Source organism: Rosa rugosa, chromosome 5 (genome assembly GCF_958449725.1).
Source record: "Rosa rugosa chromosome 5, drRosRugo1.1, whole genome shotgun sequence".
Taxonomy (NCBI): Eukaryota; Viridiplantae; Streptophyta; class Magnoliopsida; order Rosales; family Rosaceae; genus Rosa; species Rosa rugosa.
Genome location: NC_084824.1, coordinates 7,953,083 through 7,976,780, shown reverse-complemented (window position 1 = coordinate 7,976,780; position 23,698 = coordinate 7,953,083). Strand labels below are relative to the sequence as shown.

General features: G+C 41.1%; 2 protein-coding genes and 1 pseudogene across 2 annotated transcripts; 1 reads left to right on the top strand and 2 right to left on the bottom strand.

The window, feature by feature from the left end:
* Positions 1-9,112: 9,112 nt before the first annotated feature.
* On the bottom strand, positions 9,113-12,742 carry LOC133711146 (triphosphate tunnel metalloenzyme 3-like; annotated as a pseudogene).
* A 6,220-nt stretch (positions 12,743-18,962) lies between these two features.
* On the bottom strand, positions 18,963-21,048 carry LOC133708246 (pentatricopeptide repeat-containing protein At1g08070, chloroplastic). The gene has a single exon (XM_062133707.1). It carries the CDS (start codon positions 21,046-21,048, stop codon positions 19,300-19,302), a length of 1,749 nt encoding a protein of 582 aa, XP_061989691.1. The 3' UTR covers positions 18,963-19,299.
* A 222-nt stretch (positions 21,049-21,270) lies between these two features.
* On the top strand, positions 21,271-23,488 carry LOC133708248 (caffeoylshikimate esterase-like). The gene is made up of 8 exons (XM_062133709.1): positions 21,271-21,588; positions 21,701-21,730; positions 21,810-21,939; positions 22,020-22,166; positions 22,255-22,388; positions 22,488-22,625; positions 22,824-22,922; positions 23,001-23,488. Exons 1-8 carry the CDS (start codon positions 21,289-21,291, stop codon positions 23,217-23,219), a joined length of 1,197 nt encoding a protein of 398 aa, XP_061989693.1. The 5' UTR covers positions 21,271-21,288; the 3' UTR covers positions 23,220-23,488.
* Positions 23,489-23,698: the final 210 nt, after the last annotated feature.

The following is a 23,698-nucleotide window of genomic DNA, read 5'->3' as shown; positions in this document are numbered from 1 at the left end:
TATTGTTCAAGTAAACCCTATTTTGTGTTTGGTCCAAACCCTAGGTTACTTGACCTAGTGGTAATAGGGTTAAATTAGAAGGATCTAGATTCCTATTCAATGTACGATTACTTTCCTTGTATGATTAAGATTCTATGCATTGTAATCCTCTATATAAAGAGGCCCCTATTATCAATAAGAATAGACAGAAAATTTCTCTCAAATTCAGTTTCTCTACAACACGTTATCAGCACGAGCCCTAACCCTAACTTTAGAAACCAAAACCCCAGAAATTGATCAAGCTCCGCCAGATTTGCCTTGCCTGCGCTACTACTGCCCCCGCAGCCCCCGCGTCGCAACTCATCGCTAACCCTACCAGGTTAGCCTCGCTGCCCCTGTAGCGCCCGCAAGCACTGCTTGCCTTCTACCTTCGCGCGCGCTCGCCTGCCCTCGCGACCGCGACTCACCAGCGGCCTCGCGGCATCTCCACAACATCCCCGCAACTGTCCTCGCGGCCTCGCAACATCCTCGCAGCAGTCGCATCCCCACAGCATCCCCGCAACTGTCCTCGCGGCCTCGCGACATCCCCGCAGCAGTCGCATCCCCGCAGCGGCCCCGCAACTGTCCTCGCGACATCCCCGCAACAGTAGCATCCCCGCAGTGGCCCCAAAACAGTCCTCGCGACATCCTCGCAGCGACCCTGCAGTATCACTGCACAGCCCAACCAACATCTTTTCCGGTCAAGAATTCCGGCATCTTTTCAAGGTAAAATTTTCTAAAAGTTCCCGTTTTTGAAGTTTTTCAATTTCTTCTTCTTTTTCTCGGGGACTTCCAACATCCCTTCTTCTACCCCCCTTTCTTCTTCATAGGGGAGACCAATAGCCGAACTGTGGGGGTTCGTGCTCACTCCAAGCTTGGAGCTTGTAGAGTCCTCCAAACTTAGAGTTTGTTGAGAAGAAAACGATCGACCACATACATCGTCGTTTCTATCTAATCCAAAAACCTCTCTTGAAATCGGATTTTCTTGGAAGCGACTACGCTAAGAAAATCCCTAATTTCTTGGAAGCGACTCCGCTCAGAAATTTTATAGTTTTTCGTGGTAGCCTTCTTCGCTCCGAAACTAACCCTATTTTCTTGTTGTTTTTCAGGATGAATAACCTGAACAAGTTGAGCTTTGCTCCACTAGAAACAACAGGCGCTGGATACCACAAGTGGGTCCGTGATGTGCGTCAGCATCTTAAGGCTGATGGGATCCTGAGTACGATCCAAGAGCCAAGTCAGGACGTACGTACTCCTCAACAAGCTGCTGTTTTTGAAGCAAATAGAGCTACGAGAGAGGCGAATGAAGATAAAGCCATCATTCTCATGACAAGGCACATGAATGACATGCTCCAAAATGAGTACCTCAATGAGGAAGACCCAAGAAGACTATGGGTAGAACTCGAGCAGCGTTTTGGCAACGTCCGTGATTCCCTGCTTCCAGACTTAGAAGTGAGATGGCATAGCCTCCGCTTCTGTGATTTCAAGTCTATACTTGACTACAATTCAGAAGCACTTCGTATCAAGTCTATGATGGAATTCTGTGGACAGAACTGATACGATGTTGATCGAGAAAACTCTCTCCACCTTCCCCGTCTCTGCATTAATGATAGCCAAAAACTATCGGATTGATGTCAATGCTAGATGCATCACAAGATTTCATGAGCTAATTGGTGCCTTGAACGTAGCTGAAAAACACGACAACATACTTGTGAAGAACTATAACTCTAGACCCGTGGGAACCAAGTCAAATCCAGAGTCTAATTATAGTCGCGCCTCCAAGGGAGGACGCAAAGAGCGAAACCCTAAGAATAGGGATAATTCTGGACATTCTGGTCCATATTCTCGCCCTAAAGAGGAAGGAAACCGCCAAGATAGGCGTGCACGGTACCGTGGAGGTAAACGTGTGAAGAGAGAGAGAGGCCAAGCCTCCGGTTATGGTGGTAACGCCACCAAAGGCAATAACCGTCCTCAAAATGCTCCCAGAGCGCCTCGATCAAGGGAACCTGACCATAATGATGCTTGTCTCAGATGTGGATCAAGTGGACATTGGGCAAAGAAGTGTACTGCATCCCAGAACGTTGTAAACGCATACAAGATGTATTGTGAAGCAAGGGAGGCAAATTACATGGAACAAGAAGATCAAGATGGTGATCTCGATCTAAGGGTGGAAGACTACAAGGATCAAGACCCAGAAACTGGCGATTTTGATTAAGTCTTTTTATTTTCCAAGAGATGTAGGCAATTGCCATATTGGTTAAAGAAACGATGATGTAATTCCGTTTGGCTTATTAATAAAAGTTGAGTTCTTTTCTTTATGACTCCTTTTAATTACAAGCTTTTCTTTTAGGAATAGATGAACTTCAATGTCTTGCGGATAGTGCGACTACGCACACCATTCTACGACATAGGCAATTATTCTTGGAAATGTTGCCTACATATTCATCTGTGACTACGATGGCTGGGCCATCAGGTTTAGTTCAAGGACATGGAATGACCCAATTCCTTTTGCCTAATGGCACCTTGATTAAAGTCACTGAAACTCTCTACGCTCCTAAGGCAAATCGAACCTTATTGAGCTTTAAAGATATTAGAGCCAACGGATTCCATGCGGAAACGCATAGTGAGAACAGAATAGAATTCCTCTGCATTACCTCTAATGATTGCGGAAGAAAGCGCATCTTAGAGAAGCTTATGTGTCAATCTAGTGGACTTTATGTCACTACAATTCGACCTATTGAATCCAATAATGTCATAAGAGAAGATCTCTTGGATTCAGACACATATGGGCTTTGGCATGACCGACTAGGACATCCTGTTCGTGATATGATGCTCCGTCTACTAAAGACTTCACACGGACATCCATTATTCAGAGTGAGAAGAAGCAAGCATCGAAAATTGATTCCAGGACTTAGCAAGACCGCAACAATTGCAGCATCTGGCGCTGCAGCCGTCTTGGGGCGCCATAGGGCCGCCCAAGTCCCATGTGATGGCGCCAACCATGAGCATGACGCCATGCTTGTTCCTCCCAATGACCATGACACCATAAACAAAAATTCCCATGGCTCGAATGCCATGATGGGAGATGTAGTCACACATTTTGTTTCTAATAGCGCTACAGTCGCTCAGGCCCAACCAAAATCCTCCTTGGTTGCTTCTAAGGCCCCTCGCTCTTTCTGCAAAGCTTGTTCATTTGGGAAATTAGGACCGAGACCGTCCTACGCAAAGGATCCCAAAATACTCATTCCGTTCTTACAGAGAATCCAAGGGAATATCTGTGGACCAATTCAACCATCATGCGGACCTTTTAAATACTTTATGGTATTGGTTGATGCGTCGACACGCTGGTCACATGTCGCGCTGTTGTCCACTCGAAATGCTGCTTATGCTAAACTCCTCGCCCAGATTATTCGTCTACGGGCTCACTACCCTGACCATCCTATTAAGTCAATTCAACTTGATAATGCTGGAGAGTTTACATCGAAAACATTCGATGACTATTGCATGTCACTGGGGATTGATGTAGAGCATCCAGTTCCCCATGTTCATACCCAAAATGGTCTCGCAGAAGCCGCTATCAAACGACTGCAGATGATAGCACGGACATTGGTTATGCGCACCAATCTCCCTGTTTCTGCTTGGGGATATGCAATATTGCATGCAGCGACGCTAATTTGTCTACGACCCACTGCCACCCAATCTTACTCTGCGTTACAGCTAGTGACTGAGTACGAGCCTGATATCTCGCACTTACGCATTTTTGGATGTGCCATTTATGTGCCTATTACGCCGCCACAGCGTACTAAGATGGGTCCACAACGACGAATGGGCATTTATGTTGGATATGAATCTCCAACGATCGTCCGCTACCTTGAACCCTTGACAGGCGATCTCTTTACCGCTAGATTTGCGGATAGTCACTTTGATGAGATAGTCTTCCCATCGTTAGGGGGAGATAAGAACACATATGTTCAACAGGAACGACAGGAATTGTCGTGGTCTGTCCCCACTATGTCTCATCTCGATCCCCGTACCGCACAGTCAGAACTTGAAGTGCGAAGAATAATCGAGCTCCAGAACGTAGCAGACACTCTGCGGGATGCGTTTTCTGATGTTGCCAAAGTGACGAGATCACACATACCTGCTGCAAACGTGCCTGCAAGGATGGATGTCCCTAATACTGGACACCACGCCTCTCCTGTGACACCAGGAGATGGCGCCATTGCCCAACATGGCAATGATGTGGCATCTATGGCCGCAGGTCCCGCAAGAAAGCGCGGTAGACCGATTGGTTCGAAGGATACTCGCCCTAGAAAGAGAGCGAATGAGGCACAAACAAATCCTTTGATCATCGATACTCAAAATCCATCCCATGAGAATGTTCCGGATTATGGTTATGTCCAAGAGACATCATTGGGGGACGCCTCAATGTCAGAACCTATCCCTGAGAACGTAGAGATCTCTGTTAATTACACTAGTGTACATGGGACGTGGGAAAGAAACTCCATCATCATTGATGATGTATTCGCATATTCAGTGGCGCGTGAGATTATTGAGACCGATGACATCGAACCACGCTCCGTTGATGAATGCCAACGTAGAGTTGATTGGCCAAAGTGGAAAGATGCGATCCAGGCAGAACTTGATTCTCTAGCGAAAAGAAAGGTATTCGGACCAGTTGTGCCAATACCGCCCAACACCAAAAAAGTTGGTCACAAATGGGTATTCGTTAGAAAGCGTAATGAGAAAAACGAGATTGTAAGGTACAAAGCTCGCCTTGTGGCGCAAGGTTTCTCACAACGCCCTGGAATCGACTACGATGAGACCTATTCTCCCGTAATGGACGTCATAACGTTCCGCTACCTTGTCAGTTTGGTAGTTTCCGAAAAACTGAACATGCAGCTTATGGATGTGGTTACTGCGTATCTATATGGGGATCTAGATACAGAGATATACATGAAGATTTCAGACGGAATTCAGTTACTCAAATCAAGTGGCTCTAAACCACGGAGCGCGTTTGCGATTAGATTGAAACGCTCACTATATGGATTGAAACAATCCGGACGGATGTGGTATAACTGTCTAAGTGACTACTTGATTGGAAAGGGATATGTCAACAATGAACTATGCCCATGTGTGTTCATAAAAAGGACAAGTTCCGGATTTGCAATAGTAGCGGTTTATGTAGATGACATGAACATAATTGACACCCTTAAAGAGTTAAGGGAAACCGCTGAACACTTGAAATCCGAGTTTGAGATGAAAGATATTGGGAAAACACGGTTTTGCCTCGGTTTAGAACTTGAGCACCGTAGAGATGGTATCCTGATTCATCAATCAGCTTATACCCAAAAGATGCTTAGGCGTTTCAACACTGACAAGATTAAGCCTTCAAGCACCCCAATGGTCGTCCGTAGTATTGATCCAAGGAAGGATCAATTTCGTCCAAAAGATGACGATGAAGAAGTGCTAGAGGCAGAAGTGCCCTACCTAAGTGCAATAGGCGCATTATTGTACTTAGCACAATGCACAAGACCGGATATCTCATTCGCTGTGAACTTGCTAGCTAGATATAGCTCTGCACCAACACGTCGCAATTGGACTGGTGTTAAAGATATCTTTCGATACCTAAGTGGTACGATCGATATGGGCTTGTTCTATCCCTATAGAGAGAAGATGGATTCGGACCCATCAAGTGCCAGGGACGCCACACATGGTGGATTGCGTTCCCTCTCCCCATCCCAAAACGATATAAGTGTTTTGGAAGGTTTTGCTGATACTGGGTACCTCTCTGACCCACACAAAGGTAGCTCCCAAACTGGTTATGTTTTCACCATGGGAAAGACCGCGATATCTTGGATGTCTACAAAGCAGACCTTAGTCACTACCTCTTCGAATCATGCAGAGATTATTGCTCTTCACAAAGCAGTTCGTGAATGTATATGGCTTCGGTCCATAGTTACGCATGTTCGAAGCAATTGTGGTTTGAAGTCTACCACAGATGAGCCAACAAGCATTTATGAGGATAATGCTGCTTGCATTGAACAAATGAAGCAAGGCTACATCAAAGGCGACAATACCAAGCACATATCGCCTAAATTCTTCTACAATCAGCAACAACAGAAGCTCCTCAACATCAAAGTGAACCAGGTTCGATCTGAGGACAATGTGGCAGACTTGTTTACTAAGTCATTGCCCAAATCCACGTTCGAGAAACATTTGGCAAGAATTGGCTTGCGGAAATTATCTGAACTCCCATGATCGTAGTCATCAGGGGGAGGCGCAGACATCAGGGGGAGATGTCTACATGTTCGTCTCGAAACGTGAAGGGTGTGTTGTGCTCTTTTTCCCCTTCGACCGAGGTTATTTTTGTCCCACTGGATTTTTGTTACTCGGCAAGGTTTTTAACGAGGCAACGAGAGAAGCACCGCGTTTGGGCAACACAAGGGGGAGTGTTCAAGTAAACCCTATTTTGTGTTTGGCCCAAACCCTAGGTTACTTGACCTAGTGGTAATAGGGTTAAATTAGAAGGATCTAGATTCCTATTCAATGTACGATTACTTTCCTTGTATGATTAAGATTCTATGCATTGTAATCCTCTATATAAAGAGACCCCTATTATCAATAAGAATAGACAGAAAATTTCTCTCAAATTCAGTTTCTCTACAACATATATATAATTCTTTCTTTTTTTTTGGAGTAAAACACGGAAAATAATCCGTCATAATTTCATTAATACGCATGTCAATGAGACCATTATATACCTTCTCACTGCCTTCTATAGACAGAACAAGGATTCGTGGTGAAAACTACAATGATACATAGGAATAGACCAACTATATCCCTTGATATATATATCTTCTGCCTGCCTTTTAGTATATATACCATGCGTTTTGTCATATATTTATATATTGTTTCCCTTGGTAAAAAAACTACTTGAAAAAGCAGTGATTCATGTTTTACTAGCTAGTTCACCAAACTCTATAGCTCTATCCCTCGATAACGACCGAGTCGACTAATAAAATAATCTAATAATTATTAATTAACCCCGCTGATGATGCTATATATTGTTTACCCGTTCTAGCAAGGAGAAGATCACTAATACTCACCTTGTGTTTGGTAATATATAAGCACAACGAGTACTAATTAACCCATCAAGATGTATGATCAAAACCTCCCTGCTAAGATGGAGCACTATCCAAGTTCAAGCAGACGTTGAAACTTTTGATCTACAATGCCTATCAAAATTATCGATTTACAAGGTTCGTCAATCTCAAGGGGAGATGGATTGATCAAAGCGGTATAGAATAGTAATGCTTAGTGACAACACGAGGCTTATTTATGTTTGTCAAACCCTAAACCTTAAGCTCATATAAACTTGTCCGACCATAACAAGAAAAGAAACTATCCCAAGACTTTACCCCTCAAATACCAAATATTTCATTTTTATTTCGTCATTGAAATGAAATACCCAAGTAATCAAAGTAGCGAATAACAATAAGCTTTCAAATTTGTGAATCCTATCAATCATAATTTCAGTTATTTATGTCATTATGTGGACTGTAGGTTACTAACTACATATGCTTTGTATAAAGTCAAAATCAACTATTTTGTAAGAGAAGTCAAAATTAATTTAAAAAATAGAGATTCAAACAACAAGTAGGATCCAAAAATTGAGTGATGCATGAATTTGCATATATGAACTAAATCAACTAATTAAGGAGGATGCAATCCGATGCATTATTGTTAAATTGTCAGAAGAATTCAGTACAAGATGCATCTTTTCTCTTGCTTAACTCACTTGTTTAATCCAAGTCTGTTAAGAGTAATGATCTTTCTCTCTCTCTGTTCTCTTTTAATATTGCATACTCCAACCTCCTCTTGAGGAGGTTCATGCTCCTAAACCCATTTCATGCCTAAAACCCAAGTTATTGAAGCACACCTTACAGGCCTCCAGAGATTGCTGCATGCCATTCAGGGTTCATAGCTTGCTGTCATGGCTTAATTAGAAACCATTAAGATTGAGATTCTACTCCTTATAGCATAATTTTTGACGTAATGTCGGAAACCTAGCTAGCTTTGGCCATTTTTCTTTTCGGTCAAATCAAAAGGTCCTTTGCTTCATGATCAATGTTAGAGACAACAGTAACCTGCACTCAAATAGTAAATTACACATGTTGGTTCAAATTATGTGTGGCAGTAGCAATACCAATAGAAATAAGGCCCTTCGACAATATTCCCGCGTGCAGATACGTACTAGAACTCTTTGCCAAGTTTTTAAGTTGACCCCAAATTGTTCTTTTCCATTAGAGATTAAAAAAATACAAAAAAAATTAAGTTAGAATCTGACATGTAGCAAACATCAGCTGCAGCGAAGAACCCTGGCAGTCTTTTTTATAAAATTAGATACCTTTTTTTTTATTGCTAATAGACGCACAAACACACTAACACTAGTCTATATCCAGTTGTTCATAGTTTCTTATTGACTTGATTTAGTTTCCATGCTTACCAAGACAGTTGACCCAAAAAAAAAAAAATTAAATTCAGTTTACTCCCCTGAATTTTAGAGCTAAAATAAGTTTGATCATTCTTTCTGAAAATTAATCGCGATGGTTCCTATACTCTCAAATAACATCACCCGAGTCCAAAATTTGAATTTGGCTCGAAAAGTGACGTCATTTGCTGAGTTGGAGCCGACATAGGAGCCCACTTTTCAGACTTCAAACCCCCCAAGAATGGCAAAATGGACATTTCTAATTTAATCTAATTTTTAAATTTTTCTCTACATTTTCTCTCTTTTCTTCTCTCTCTCTCTCCCTCGTTTCAGATGAAAGACGACGTAAACGACGACGTTTCGGAGCTCCCCTCTTTCTCTCTTCGTCTCCTTCCCTAAACCCCCAACCCAAAGCCTCCTCTTCATCACCGGCCCTCATTTCGGGACCCGCCGGTGCCGTTTAGGCAGCGATGCACCGCCGCTCCCAGACATCCTCCAATGTGCCTCGAAGGCCTCATCAAGACCTCAGACCTGGTACCTCATTCTTATTCTTCTTCCTCGAGCTTCTCCTTAGCTCCATCTGGATCAACACTCTCACATTCAATCTGGATCAACACTCTCACATTCAATCTCATACTTTGTCGAATCCACCTCCAATTTCAACCCTTTCCAATCATACACATCCCTCAGATTCCCAGACCCTCCCATCCTCACAAACCCCAAATTCCTCTCTCACCTTCCTCAAAACCCTCGACTCCACCGCCATCAGCTTCTTTGGCTCGGCGGCGCATTCTACCCAATCGCCGGGTCCAGCTCCTTCTCGTCCTCCTCCACTCGACAGACACCGTCGACCCACGCCGACTTCACCTTCAGCGTCACCGTGCAGAGAGGGTCCCGGTCGGAGAATCGAAGACTGGGACTGCTAAGCGCGACGAGAGCTCGACTTTGGAGCCATTGAAGAAGAGATTCTCCTGGCAATGGGTTCCGAGGTGGAACGACGCCAGCGAGGTGGTGACTTAGCCGTGGGCGGAGTTAAAGGAGGAGGTGACCATTTTTCCGGTCGGAGATGGTCGGAGGAGAGGATGAAGTGGTCAAGGAGGTGTTTCTATGAAAGAGAGAGTTTGAGGAGAGAGAGAGAGTTCGTGAGGGGGTAGAGAGTTCCTTTTTTTTTTTTTTTTTTATGAATTTAGCTTCAGAGGTTATTTTGGGAATTTACTCTTCTTAGGGGGGTCAATGGCTGAAAAGTGGGCCCCTTGTCGGCTCAAACTCAGCACATGACGTCATGTTTCAAGCCAAATTCAAATTTTGGACTCGGGTGATGTCATTTGAGAGTATAGGGACCATCGCGATTAATTTTCAGAAAGATGGACCAAACTGATTTTAGCCCTAAAGTTCAGGGAAGTAAACTGAATTTAATCTAAAAAAAAATTACCAACTAAGATAAGGATTTGACCCCAACAACCAAAATTATTCAATCGTTCCATATAGTTTGATCACTAAACGATCGTTAAATTTCTTATGATCCTATACTGTAGAAAAAGAATTTGTAATCTAAACTGAAGAGAACGAACAACCTTACCCTTGTAATATCGAATCCCAACTATCTTAGTATATAAAAATTTCAATGATCCAAATTCTGAAGGGTGCTTTGCCAAAAAAAAAAAAAAAAATTCTGAAGGGTGCAGTTTCTTTTGCAATCATCATTCTAAGAAAAATCAGCTAAAATAAAAAAACATGAATTTCAATGATCATTTAACACATAGAGTTCCCCAACAAATTTAGTGGGAAAAGATAAAAGTGAAATAACGATGATAACATCAATTCCACTGGTGGATTTATCGATGAAAGAAAAGGGAGGATAGTGATGGTTATACAACGTGTACGAATAGAAATCTACGTTGAAGAGGTCTCACAACTGAACAATCAATAATGTATTGTGACAAATGATGGCGTGCATGAACTCTAGCTCCCATTACTCCATGCCTCTGTGTCTTAACTGGGACTTTGGGAGGCAAATAAGGATGGCATGGCCATAAGATCTTAGTTGATTGGTGGCGTTCATCATCGATCAGTCTCAAACTCTCGATATTGCGGGGGCCAGGCCAGGCATGTGTCTCTCAGGCTCAATATCACATGCTTGGCCCTTACAAGTTTTTTTATTTTTATTTTTTATATTTATTTATTAAAAAAAAATTCGATCAAGCAAGTGAAATTTAATTAATAAAAAGAAAATTACAAAGAGAAATGAGCTAGCATAGACATAAAAAAACACCGTTAACCTCCTATCAAAATAATACAAATTAACGAAATTAAAAATTAGAAAGACCTAAATGATCCCTCTTACAATGACTCACCATAAAATCTGGAGTTGAATCCCACCAAGTAAAGCCAACTGATGAAGCACCATATATAGTTAGCAAGGGCATCAGCAGCTTGATTGCCTTCATGAAAGATATGGCTAGATTTGAAATGCATTTGAGAGATACGATGCAAGTAATTGCTCCACTACACACGAAGCCTCCAAGGCACCATAAGAGAAAAACAAAGAAAAATAAGTTAAATTGTTAGTGGTTCATGTAGCAGCTAATGGTTACATACCTGTCTTCATGTTGCATTGCTGTTTTTGCTTTGTGTTGCAATATCATTCATTCTTGGCAAACTGCTCTCCGTGCACGCACTTAATGCATCACCAACTAGGTACTTAGGCCATCTCCAACCCAAAGGGCTAAAAATGGCTCTGGGGCTAAATTTTAGCCATAAATTCTGTACTATTCATTGATCTGACATCAACCGTCTCCAACCCGTCAAGGCTAAATTATAGCCCTAAAATATATTTAAACATTTTGGATTTTTTTTTTTTTTTGATCGGGTTAGTTGTTAGTAACTCACACACCCATGTAGTGGTATCCCAGCGCCAGGACACTTGCACCGACATTGCGGCGAAAGCCTGGCAAAGCCAGACTAATCCACTGCACCGCAGACGCACGAACCCAAAGGGTCCCTCAAATCTGCTGGCGGGATGGAGCTGGGATTCGAACGCTAGACCTGGGGGTTCCAGACTAGGCCATTCGACCAACACACCACACCACGTGGTTATATATATATATAACCACGTGGTTATAACATTTTGGATTGGTTATATATATATATATATATGTGTGTGTGTGTGTGTGTGCGCGCGCGCGCGCGCGCGCTTATTTTTTAAATTGACTTATAGTAATTGAAATAATTTATATGATAAAAAATATTTTTTCGGTAGTATTTTTTTTTTAAAGATAATTTAAAATATTTATTTTATTCATGACAAAGTAATTTTAATATTTATTTTATTCATGACAAAGTAAGAAAAGATAAAAGTTACAAGCAAAATTTATTCATAATAAATAAAAGTTAGAAGGAAATTTTAATAGATTATAACAATTTATTTGGGGGACAATACTGGCTGGTCAGCCCGTTCTGACCAATGCCACTCATGGTCCAACACGTGTTTTTTTGGGCCTCTCTCTTTCTGTTCTCCTTCTCTCTTCTCCATTCCCTATCGGCTGCTCACCCCGACCAAGCTGACCATCCCCAAACCTCATTCCTCCTCCTCCTTAATCTTCAACCCCTTCTCCACTCCCTATCGCCGGTTTCCAGTCACCACCACCGCACCCACCCTCTCAATCAAAGTCTACACCGTGGATCGAGATATCTCCTTACTTGTCTCCGGTAACGGCACGTCTCCGGCAACGGCAAATCCTCCTCCGGGGTACTACCCTGCTTCGCAGCAGTACTATGCTTGCTTCCTCCACCTCCATCCCCGTCATGAAGCACAGCGCCACCGACGGGATCAGCGCGTGTAGAAAGCTTAATTGGCTTAGGGGGACACGTGTCTCCCACTTAGTGGTTATGGTCAGCCAAAGCTGACCAGGTATGGTCAGCGAAGTATCTTCCTTATTTGGGCAACATTAATTACTCATCCGAGTCATTGAATGCCATTTCCGGGCAGTACTCATTCGACGTCGAACCGGATGACGGAAACAACTCACAGAGTCGAATTTTCTCCATTATCTCCCTTTTCTTTCCGTCATAATACTCTTTACTCAAAGGAGTAAAATTGATGGTTTGCATTGCTAAAATAGCTTCTTCCCTATCACGTTCTCTTCTCTCTTCCTTGAGTTGATCTCTTCTTGCTCTTTCCTCCTTTGATTTCTGGAGATCTTCTCTTAGTTGATTTAGGTGTGCCACCATTTCTTCTCCAACGTTACTTTCGGCTTCTTTTCTCTTGGCAAGTCTTCTTCTTGCTGCATTTCGCCCAATTGGCCTAGGATTTTCAGTTGGAGAAGTTGTTGGTGGAGAATGGGTGGAACTTGTGATGATAGGTTCAACATCATCATCTAATTCGAATGAAGAATTTTGTTGTGATGTTGGTGTGTTGTAAATAACTTGTGGTGTATCTTCAAAAGTCGCCCAATTACATTCTTTGACCAATTTGTAACAATTGAGAAAATTAAAAAATTTTCCTCTATTGTCGTCCCGAAAATACTCTTCGGCTTGGCGTTTCTATAAAATGGCTAAAAAAAAAAAAAAAATTCAAACCAACGGCTAAAAAAAAAAAACCAACGGCTAGCTGACGTCAGCAACTAGCCGTTGCTGACATCATGCTCCCGTCAGCATCAACTGCAGCCCGTGGGCCACCACCAATCTGATCCATTTTTTTAAAGAGGCAAAGTGCTACTCAAAGTGCTATATTTAGCACTACAACCTCACATTTGGCCCTCTATTTAAGCCTTTTGGTCCTTAGGTTGTTGGGTTGGAGTCCAAATGGGCTAAAATTTAGCCCTTTAGCACTTTAAGATCATGGGTTGGAGGTAGCCTTAGGTAGTTGTGTTTTGTTCTAAAGGGAGATCTTGTACTTGTTGCCTTATTGATCGGATTGGTGTTGTGCTTGGATCGGAAAGCCATTCAGTTTGTGCATCTTCTTATGCTATAGCCAGTCGGTTCAACAAGAATTTGAGTACGCTCTTTCACATATCTAGCTAGCTAGCTAGCGCGCATTTGGTACAGAAATGCGAGGTCGAGTACATCAATTGTAGGAATCTAAGAGAATAAAAGATCTAGAGACTTGAGAGAGGTTTGGCATCATATATATCAATCAATTCATAAAATTTAGACCCACAATCATAGGACCAATTGGAACTAGTAACTAGCCTTACTTTGAAGCTAGTGACACGGGTATAAGATAAAGATCAAAGGTACGGCTGCCGTTATTGGCCTAATGGCCTATAAATCACGGTCTAATTACAGCCTTTTACTAATAAATTTTTGGATGGTGACGGGTAAGGACTAAGGAGTTCTAATGCCTCTCTCATTCCCTTGTCGAGCCAAAAAAAAAAAAAGTGCAATATTATCATATAGGTATTGGATTCACAATGTCTATCACTAATGAATTGAATGGATCACGTTTCTTAATGCAATAATATCTAATTTTCTATTTATATGGGTTCGTTTTCTCAAAAGTAGAGTTTGACTGTTTGACCATTTGCCATGAAGTACGTGGAGCTGTTAGACCTAGTATGTGGAAACCATCTTGAACATCAAGTTCAAAAGTAGAATATTCAATCTAAACCAATATGCAAGAAGCAAAGAAATGAATCATGACGTACGTACATATCGTATTGTAAGACGAGCTCACTAGGTTTGAAATTCCCATGTATATATAGCCCTTTGGTGTAAAACTAAATCGTGTAAGAATGAGTTCGTAATGACTATAATGACACGTGTATTTACTTGGAATATGAATGAATTAAGGGTCCTTGACCCAAAGCACCAAAATCTACTAAAATTATCTCACTTACCCCAGCAACAAATTTTTATTCTCACTCACCCATTTTAGTGTAAAAAGTCAATTTTGCCCTCGTTCTAATTAATAAACTACAGCCACTGCCACTCTCTCATCTGTCTCTCTCATTCCGATTTCTCTCTCCGCGCGCTCTCTCTCACTCTCCTATCTCTCCTCCGCCGTCTCAAAGCGCTTTCTCCGCCGTCGACTAGCTTGTCCTGGCTCTCCAACTCCGTCTCCGCCGAGATCGAGCGGCTCCGGCAGCGCCTGATTGTTCTCGCCTTCACGGTTCACCTTCTCGGCGACGGGAAGGTCCGGCGAGCTTGGGAGACTCCAAAGGGATGGGAGGGCTGTCTCTGCGCGCGCGCGCTCTCTCTCTCTCTCTCTTAGTCTTTCCCCGATCTATACTGTTTCTGCATGAGACGGAGAGGAAACTGTCCTTTTTTTATCTTTCAGGTAGCATACATGTCATTCTCCGTGAGACGGAGAGGAAACTATCTCTCCCTCTTTGACCTTTCAGGTAGCATACATTTCCTCTTTTTTGACTTGGCGTGGGTTTCAGCATTCTGGGGCCCATTACTCTCTTCAATTCAATTTCAACCTCAGCTTAACACTTCCAGAACGATGTGCAAACATTTTTTTTGGCAATAGATGTGCAAACTTGTGGTTGCAAAATCGCATGCCTTTTTTTTTTTCTTCTTAATATCTTTCTGGCTTTAGGACCTGCTTTATTTTTACTGGGCCTTTATAGCAATATAACATGGATTGAATAAGATAGATCAATCACGGTCTGGTGATTTATTATGGAGGTTGTTTATTAAGTTTTGCTTTTGGAAATATGTATCAGTGAGTAGGATCGATCATGTTAATAGGGCAGAAGGAAAGAAACAAAAAAAATTGAATATCTATCGGGGGGCAATAGACGTCTATTGGAGGGCAATAGACGTTTTGAATTGATATAATCTCTTCATTTTTTTCTTTAATCAAAGTTTTATTTGTCTAATTTTAGGAAGATTAGTTCCCATTCCGACTACCGAAAGTTCTATTGGGGGGCAATAGACGTCTATTGGGGGGCAATACATGGCTAATAGACATCTATTGGGGGCAATAGACGTCTATTAGGGGGCAATAGACGTCTATTAGGGGGCAATACATGGCTAATAGACATCTATTGGGGGCAATAGATGTCTATTAGGGGGCAATAGAAGTCTATTGGGGGGCAATACATGGCTGATAGTCGTCTATTGGGGGGCAATAGACTATCGGGGCAATAGACGTCTATTGGGGGGGCAATAAAAGTCTATTGGGGGGCAATAGATGTCTATTGGGGGCAAAAAAACATTTCCGGTGAGATTTTCAGCAAATTCCGGTGAGCGGCAACCGGTGACCAAAATCCGGCGACCGGAATCCGGCAAAAGTTGGCCGGATTCCGGCGACCGGTGACCGGAATCCGGCGAAAGTTGGCCGGATTCCGGCGGCCGGTGACCGGGCTCCGGCGAAGTCTCCTATGGTTTCTCTCTCTTCCATTTTCTCTCTCTCTTTAAGTTTCAAAGGGGTGAGGGTAAAATGGTATTAAAAAAATTAAAAAAACAAAAAAAAAATCTTAATGGGGTATTAGGGAAGACCTCCTTAGAGTGTTTTGGGTAAGAGGGAATTAAAAAAACTTAATGGGGTAAGTGGGAAAAAAATCTCTAAAAATGGGGTAAATGGATAAAAACCCATGAATTAATGATTCTGATGTATGAGAAATTTATTGTGTTTACTAACATAGATAGGAATGTGAATGATTCTAATGTATGAGATTCATGCGTTTACTAACATATATAGGTATTAGAATGGGTGTGGGTCTCACCTCATTATCAGGAATCGATTCATGAATAACTCTTAGTTTGATAACCAAGGGAGGGGGTATATATGGGTTTAGGAATGATTCCCATATCGATTCTTTTCTTCTCCCATTCTAGTTGTCTCTAATTCATAATTTTTTCCATTTCAAATAAGTAAACGTGTCATTAAATGAATTTCGTATCATTTATATGATTGTAAATACGTACGCCAATCATTGAATCTAAACCATCTTAGAATGAGAATGAAAACGAGAACGTGAGAAAGAATACTTCTGCTGTATTGCAAAAATGTGCATGCAACTCTAAAGTAAAAAAGATAATGTACATTCAAGTGTGGTGCGGTTTTTTCTTCGTGCATGCACATCTGAAGTAAAAAGGGTGATGTGCATTAAAGTGAAGAAAAAACCGCATCACACCTTATTGAAGTCAATTTTAGATAGAGGTTGGGGTTCAGAAATTTGCCGCGCTTGGATTCTTGCATTTAAAATTACCAAAAGCTAGCCAACAATGATAATAGGATGACCGATGAGCAACTTTATCCAAGTCAAGCATATGGAAATTAGTCGTTTCAAAAGGGGATTCGAATTTCTATCAGATGGCTCGTGCTGCATAAAGTGTCAAAGATTTAGAAGCCGACTAAAAGATCAGAGATGGTGTTGAATATGGTATTCAAGAGAATTTTCCCGGATTCAATTAAAGCTCAAATAATCAACATCATCGTAATCATCATTTTCAACTACTGAACTTTCTCCCATTCAGTATATCATGTCTCTAATAATTAACAAGCTGCATCCAAGAATTGATTGACCTCTACCCAACATCCATTGATGTATACTAAAGCTGCTTAGATTTGACGGATAGTGACGGTGAGGAGGAAAATGACCCAGAACAGAAGCAGCAGCAGCAACTTTAACCTAAATTCTCTCCCTCTTTAAGCTTTATATCGATCCTCAGCGGGACTTTTGGGGTAAGCTTAATTAATTTCTACAAGCTACTTGAATATCCTTTTGACCATAAGATGAAAAGTTCTAATCAATCATCTAGAATGGCTCTTTCTAAGATTTGATACTGGGGCTTAAATATCTTGACCAGTGAATTTCGTAGTTACTACTCTTCTTTCCATAATATTCATATGCAGATTCGGATTCGGATTGCATATTGCAGCTTTTGAATTCAACAGGCATGATCAAGCAAGCAGCCCACATGCTAGGCGTGCGCGCGCTCCCAATACATATGAAGATCGATGATAATGTGATCGCGTCTGCTCTCGACTATTAATTATATCAACATCACTGCACTGCTCTTAATGCTGATGTTGATGTCGATGATCGAGCCAGCTAGTTGATGTTGATGCATGCTGTATGGGATAGATTGACGTCACTTCTCTTTCATATATTGTTTTTGTTTAACTAAATGTTTTTGATAGTGAAAGGAAATTAAGCTAATGAATTGGAAACCAACCACCATAAGTATGATGAAAGTGAGAGATGATCTATATATATATATATGATATACCTTCGTTTAGCCATCACTTTCTGGTATGTATATATACGGCTGGCCGGTGATGAAGGTTATTGCAAAAGAAAAGATGCTTCGTGCTTACGTGAATATGAGGTTGTGGAACTATTTGTTTCTTTACTTTTAGGTTGATGTAATCATTCAACATGAATTGTATTTGGAGGAGGATAATTTGTATCATTTTCTTCGATTTCACAACAACTTTCCTTAAATCTTAAAGAGCGGCCTATGATTTTCAACTGTTGACTGTTGAATTGCTTTTTGAAGTTGAAATCACCAAAATTTATGCTACAATCCTCAACAAATATATTGTTAATCCTCCGCCAAAATCACTCTCTAGTTCAGTAAGCTAGCTACTTGATCAATGTGTTACATACGAGTGGTTACTTGTCTTCTTCAATTCATACATACATCGCCAAAAGTCACATTATGCAGCAAGAAAATGAGTTAGTTTGTGTCTATTCAGTTTGGTATATATAATCATCCGATTCACATCCTAAACTTCTTTAGGGATCAATGTTCACACCAACTTCATACCGACTTCAAACGTAACAAATTTATTCGTACGTTAAATAGAAGTAAAAAGATACTCTAATAGTTAAAACACACACCCATCAAGTCCAAATCACACCCATTAAACTACTTTACTCTAATCCACATGCAAAATGAAAGAGACATAAACCAGATTACGTATACTAGTGTCAAAAACAAATATAATCATCTGGATTTATACTCTTTTATTGGTGAACCATATCGATATACTCGATAATTATAAAATAAAAAACTTGCCAAGACTACCCATTTACACTGCATTTGTTGGTCATCTAGGCGTCAAGAATGAATATATAACCGCCGGACTTATCTTGATGAAGTGTTCAGTTTCGTTTTTAAGTAGGGATTAGGAGAGATTAAGAGATTAGATAAACAAATGATTGTTAGCTTAAGGACAAACATATAATACCAACAAGTTAAGCATGTCATGTCAGCTAGTTTATTAAGTTCAGAGGATGATGGGTTAGGTTTCATGTTTATATATAAATGAAGCGACAACCTAAGGTTTTAAGTTCAGGAGCTGTTGAAAATGGAACCCACGAGCATCAAACTGAAAATGGCTTTCAATTATCTATTCATGAAAGTAATTAAAATATAAGCAAATGACAACTTATGGGCTACAGAGTTCAGGCATGAATTATTCTTCCCCAGCTCCATTTCTTTGATGTTTTAGTTCTGAAAGAGTCAAAAGGCCTATGGCCTAAAGGCATATTGGGCTTTAGCTTAAACAAAGCAAAACAAATCAAACTGATAAAGATCCAGTGACTTCAGAAATGGAGGCAATGCGGGTGAAGCTTTTTTCTTTTGGTCTGAGCAGGAGAAGCTAGTAATGGGAAATTAAACCACCACAAAATGAATAAGTTTATAAATGAAACTATAGAGTTACGGCAACAATATGATAAGGCTTAGCTAATTGGATTGAGCTCATTCTTAGTCCAAAAATGGAACAAAAAACAGAGATTTTGAAGTGCCATACCTGATGATTTTAATTCTTGCAATCCAACAATATCAAAGATGAATAAAAGTATTCCCTAATTTCGGTACTATGACTAGTCTCCATGCCCAAGCTCCAGAATGTCTGGTACATATCCAGATGATCTTAGCGCACTGGTCAATCCCTTCAAGGCTTCATATATTTCCTCGGTCTCAGGATGCCTCTTATCCAAGGAACAAAATTCAACCACACCATGATTGGCCTCAATAGAGCTAATACCGGGGAATTTTTTGAACCCGGTATCCCTGATTGCAACTTTTAATCTTGCCACATCTTTCCATCTCCCAAGATCACCATATATATTCGAAAGCATGACATAATTGGCAGGGTTTTTTGGTTCAAGTTCAATGAGCCGTTCAAGAGCCAACTCAGCCAACTCAATGTTCTTGTGAGTTCGACATGCTCCAAGTAAGGCAGCCCAAATGACAACATCTGCCTCTATTGGCATCTGCCTCACAAACTCCACAGCCTGTTCCAAAAGACCGGCTCGTCCAAACAGATCAACCATACAACCATAATGCTCAATTTGAGGCACAATTGAATAGTCACTAACCATTGATTGGAAATACAACAGGCCATCTTCGACTAATCCTAGATGTGTACAAGAGCACAGAATGCCTATGAAGGTGATCCCATCTGGTTTCAATCCAGAAGTCTTCATGTGTGAAAACAACTTTAAGGCATCACCCCCGCGTCCATGTGTTGCTAAGCCACATATTATAGTGTTCCAAGTAATTAAATCTTTCTTATCCATGTTCTTGAAGACATCTACCGCATTGTCAACAACACCACATTTTGCATACATGTCAATCAACGCATTCCCAACATATACATTTCTCTTGTATCCTATGTTCTCTGCATATACATGCACCCACTTACCCAAATCAAGAGCTCCTAATCTCGCACATGCTGACAGCACAGTTGTTAATGTGGGATCGTTAGGAAGCACATTACCCTCAGTAAGCATCCGCTTGAAAGATTCCAGAACTTCAATGAAACGTCCATTGCGTGCATACCCGCCAATCAATCCATTCCACGAGAAAACGTTCCTCTCAGGCATCTTCTCAAACAAATCCTCACAAGCCTCAATGTCTTGATTACTTGCATAGCCATTCAATACCGTATTCCAGCAAATAACATCTCTTCTCGGCATCTTATCAAAAAGTTTTCTAGCCGTTACCATATCCCCCTGCTCAATATAACCAGAAACCATAGTGTTCCACAACACAACATCTCGTTCTGGCGCCAAGTCAAAAAGGCACTGTGCAGAAACCATATCACCACCCAAAATGTAGCCATTAATCATGGAAGTCCAAGCAACCACATTTCTCTCAAACATCTCACCAAACACCTTATAAGCAGCTCCAATTACTCCCCCAGCCGCATACATTTCGATCAGCGTCGTTCCCACAAAGGGGTTTGCTCTAAACCCACATTTTATCACAACACAATGCACCTCTTCACCTTCTACCAACCTACTCAATCTCCCACAACATTTAATCACAACGGGGAATGTATAGCAATTTGGCATTATGTCCATGCTCTTCATCCTTCCAAACAAAGCTACAACCTCCCTATGACTCTCATTCTTTGCATACCCTCTCAACAATGCATTCCATAGAGCAAAATTTGGTTCAGGAATTTGATCGAACACCTGGTGGGCATAACCCATTTGCTTCAGTTCCGCACATGCCGTGACTAATTTCGGGGTAACGTAGCCGTTCTGTGAAAACCCGTGGAGGGTTACCTGCGCCTGTATCTGGTGAAGTTGCTTTATACTCTTACATGACTGCAAGACTGACATGAACTTTTCTTCAACGATTCTGTGAGCCGATTTTTGGGCCGATGTAAGCGCAATCTTCGCTATCTTCACCTTCACCACACAAGTGAGAAACCTAGTTGCTTAATTTGCAAGCATCTATCCTCATGAACCCTGAACTTTTCATTTCTTTTTTCCAGACAAATATAACTTTTTTTTTAACCTTTTCTTGGGTCACAATATAAATACACTGACTTGTATTGACTTTCTAAAAACGAGTCAATTATGAATCTTTCCCTGAGTTTCCGATCACCAGAGGCGTCTCTGTTTCACCGGAGATATAGCTCTCCGATCAAACACCTGCAAAAACAGCAAGTACCCAATTCACTCTCGCTCCCCAAACTACAATTTCCAGTCCCCAAAACTCGGCTCAGGGTCACGGCTCGGAAAGGGTCAGCTATAGAAGGCTTAAGCCAAGAGATGAACACCATCGCCTCGCAGAACCTGGATCACGCGCCTGCTCGGAGACGAGTTCGCTCGGCATTCATCGACGTGCATAAACAACTGGACCATTGCCTGTTCAAGGTTCGTTGAATTTCGATCATTCATCACACTACTAGTATGAGATTCAAAGTTTTGATCTTTTGATAATTGAACTTATAAAAGTGCGTTTTTCATGTCGGTGATATTTATTCAGATGGATCATGCTGGCATCAGAACAGAGGAGGTAAGAAAGAAATGAATTTTTCTCTGTAATCTCATTGGTTTTATTGTTATGGATTTAAAACTTGAGTCTGGCGATTTAGTGGTATGGAAGGAATTCAAGGGGTATGGAAATTTTCTGCAAAAGCTGGTTGCCAAAACCAGGTGATCAAATCAAAGCTGGCTTATGTTTCTGCCATGGGTACGGGAGTACTTGCACTTTCTTCTTTGAAGGTTGGCCTCTATGTCTTTTCATTTTCTGATTGCCAAAATTTGAAAGGTTTTATCTTTACGCGTGAAATTTTGATTTTCAGGTATTGCTAGGAGAATTGCTCAGTCTGGGTACGCTGTGTATGCAGTAGACTATCCAGGTTTTGGTCTTTCTGAAGGGTTGCATGGTTTCATCCCAGACTTTGATGAGTTGGTCGATGATGTTATTGAACAATTCACTAGTATCAAAGGTGTGAAATTGATTGGTTAGAGTGGTCTAATGGCATTGGTGGTTATAATATGGTTGCTATTGGCTAATTGCTTTGTTTTGCAATTCAGGAAGATCTACTGAAGTGAAAGGTTTGCCCTTTTTTATAATGGGGGAGTCGATGGGTGGAGCTGTCACTCTAAAGATTCATCTAAAGGAACCGCATGAATGGGATGGAGTGATCCTTGTAGCTCCAATGTGTAAAGTAATTAAGCTCCTCCTCTGATGATGAGATGATGATTTAGTTTGATAATCACAATCCTTATTCTCTTTTGTTTCACCGATTCAAAAAGATTTGTTGAAGATTGCAGATGATGTGATGCCTCCAGCAATAGTGCTGAAGCTATTAGCCTTCATGTCTGAAGTTTTGCCTCGGGCAAAACTCTTCCCACAGAAAGATATAGCTCATCTAAGCTACAGAGAGCTCGGAAAGAGAAAAACGGTTAGCCCTATGTGCTTCTCTCAATTTAATTTGACGTGTATGGTGTTGTACTGGAAGAGCTTAGTGTACAAGATGGTTTAGTGATGACTATATAGGCTGCAGACTCATTGAATCAACCTCAATCAATTGTTGGAATGACACATGCTGTTTCATTATTTTCAACCCCAACAAAATACTGATGCTAGTCTATCTACATAGGCTGGTTACAATGTGATTTCTTATAAGGACCAAATGCGATCAAGAACAGCTGTAGAACTTCTGAAGGCCACTAGCGATATTGAAATGCAGTTGGATAAGGTCGGATGATATTTGTGGTTTTCTTTGCCAATTTCTTATAAACCAGCAGGAATTGACCAGATTCTAAACATGTTGCAGGTTTCATCCCCATTGCTAATTCTTCATGGAGAAGCAGATAAGGTGACAGACCCTTTGGTGAGCCAGTTGCTGTATGAAAAGTCCTCTAGCAAGGATAAGACTCTGAAGCTCTATCAAGATGGTTATCACTGCATCCTTCAAGGGGAGCCTGATGACACAATTTCCACCGTCCTTGATGACATTGTTACTTGGCTTGATTCCCGGTGCTTCCGAAACTAAAATATATTGTCATTTCTAGCCTCCTTGTATTTTGCAGTTAATTCCTTTCTGTATATCCCTTGAACATTATGATACACTGTGCTTGAACTGAACCTGGTGAAAGATGATAATATTACGGAGTTACAGCTCAAAAGTTGGGATTACGAGGGCTTCCCTATGTAATTCTGTCATTTGCTTCCGAGCTATATGGGCTACTTTAGAATATTGTCGAAAGACATTAGACTACTTCATTGTACCACATTAATTACTAATAAATTCCGATTCTATAATTTCAATATTTCGTAACATTATAGAATTTTTGATTAAATTCAAAATTGAAACGGTTGCCTTAAGAAAATGTACACCGGCAGAGAATCACAGGTTTTTTTTTTTTTTTCCGACTAGATGTGAATCACAGTTGTAGCCGTACTTTTTTTTATAATGGAATACCAACAGACAATGTAGATAAATATTTTACACATGCTCCATGTGCATCTTCC

What these genes read in the sequence shown, in the direction of transcription:
- LOC133708246 (XM_062133707.1), bottom strand. Translation starts at nt 21,048, where the DNA reads ATGTCAGTCTTGCAGTCATGTAAGAGTATAAAGCAACTTCACCAGATA.
- LOC133708248 (XM_062133709.1), top strand. Translation starts at nt 21,289, where the DNA reads ATGAATCTTTCCCTGAGTTTCCGATCACCAGAGGCGTCTCTGTTTCAC. An exon ending in TTGCACTTTCTTCTTTGAAG is followed by an intron (nt 21,940 to 22,019) that starts GTTGGCCTCTAT and finishes TTTGATTTTCAG; the next exon opens with GTATTGCTAGGAGAATTGCT. An exon ending in TTGTAGCTCCAATGTGTAAA is followed by an intron (nt 22,389 to 22,487) that starts GTAATTAAGCTC and finishes GATTTGTTGAAG; the next exon opens with ATTGCAGATGATGTGATGCC.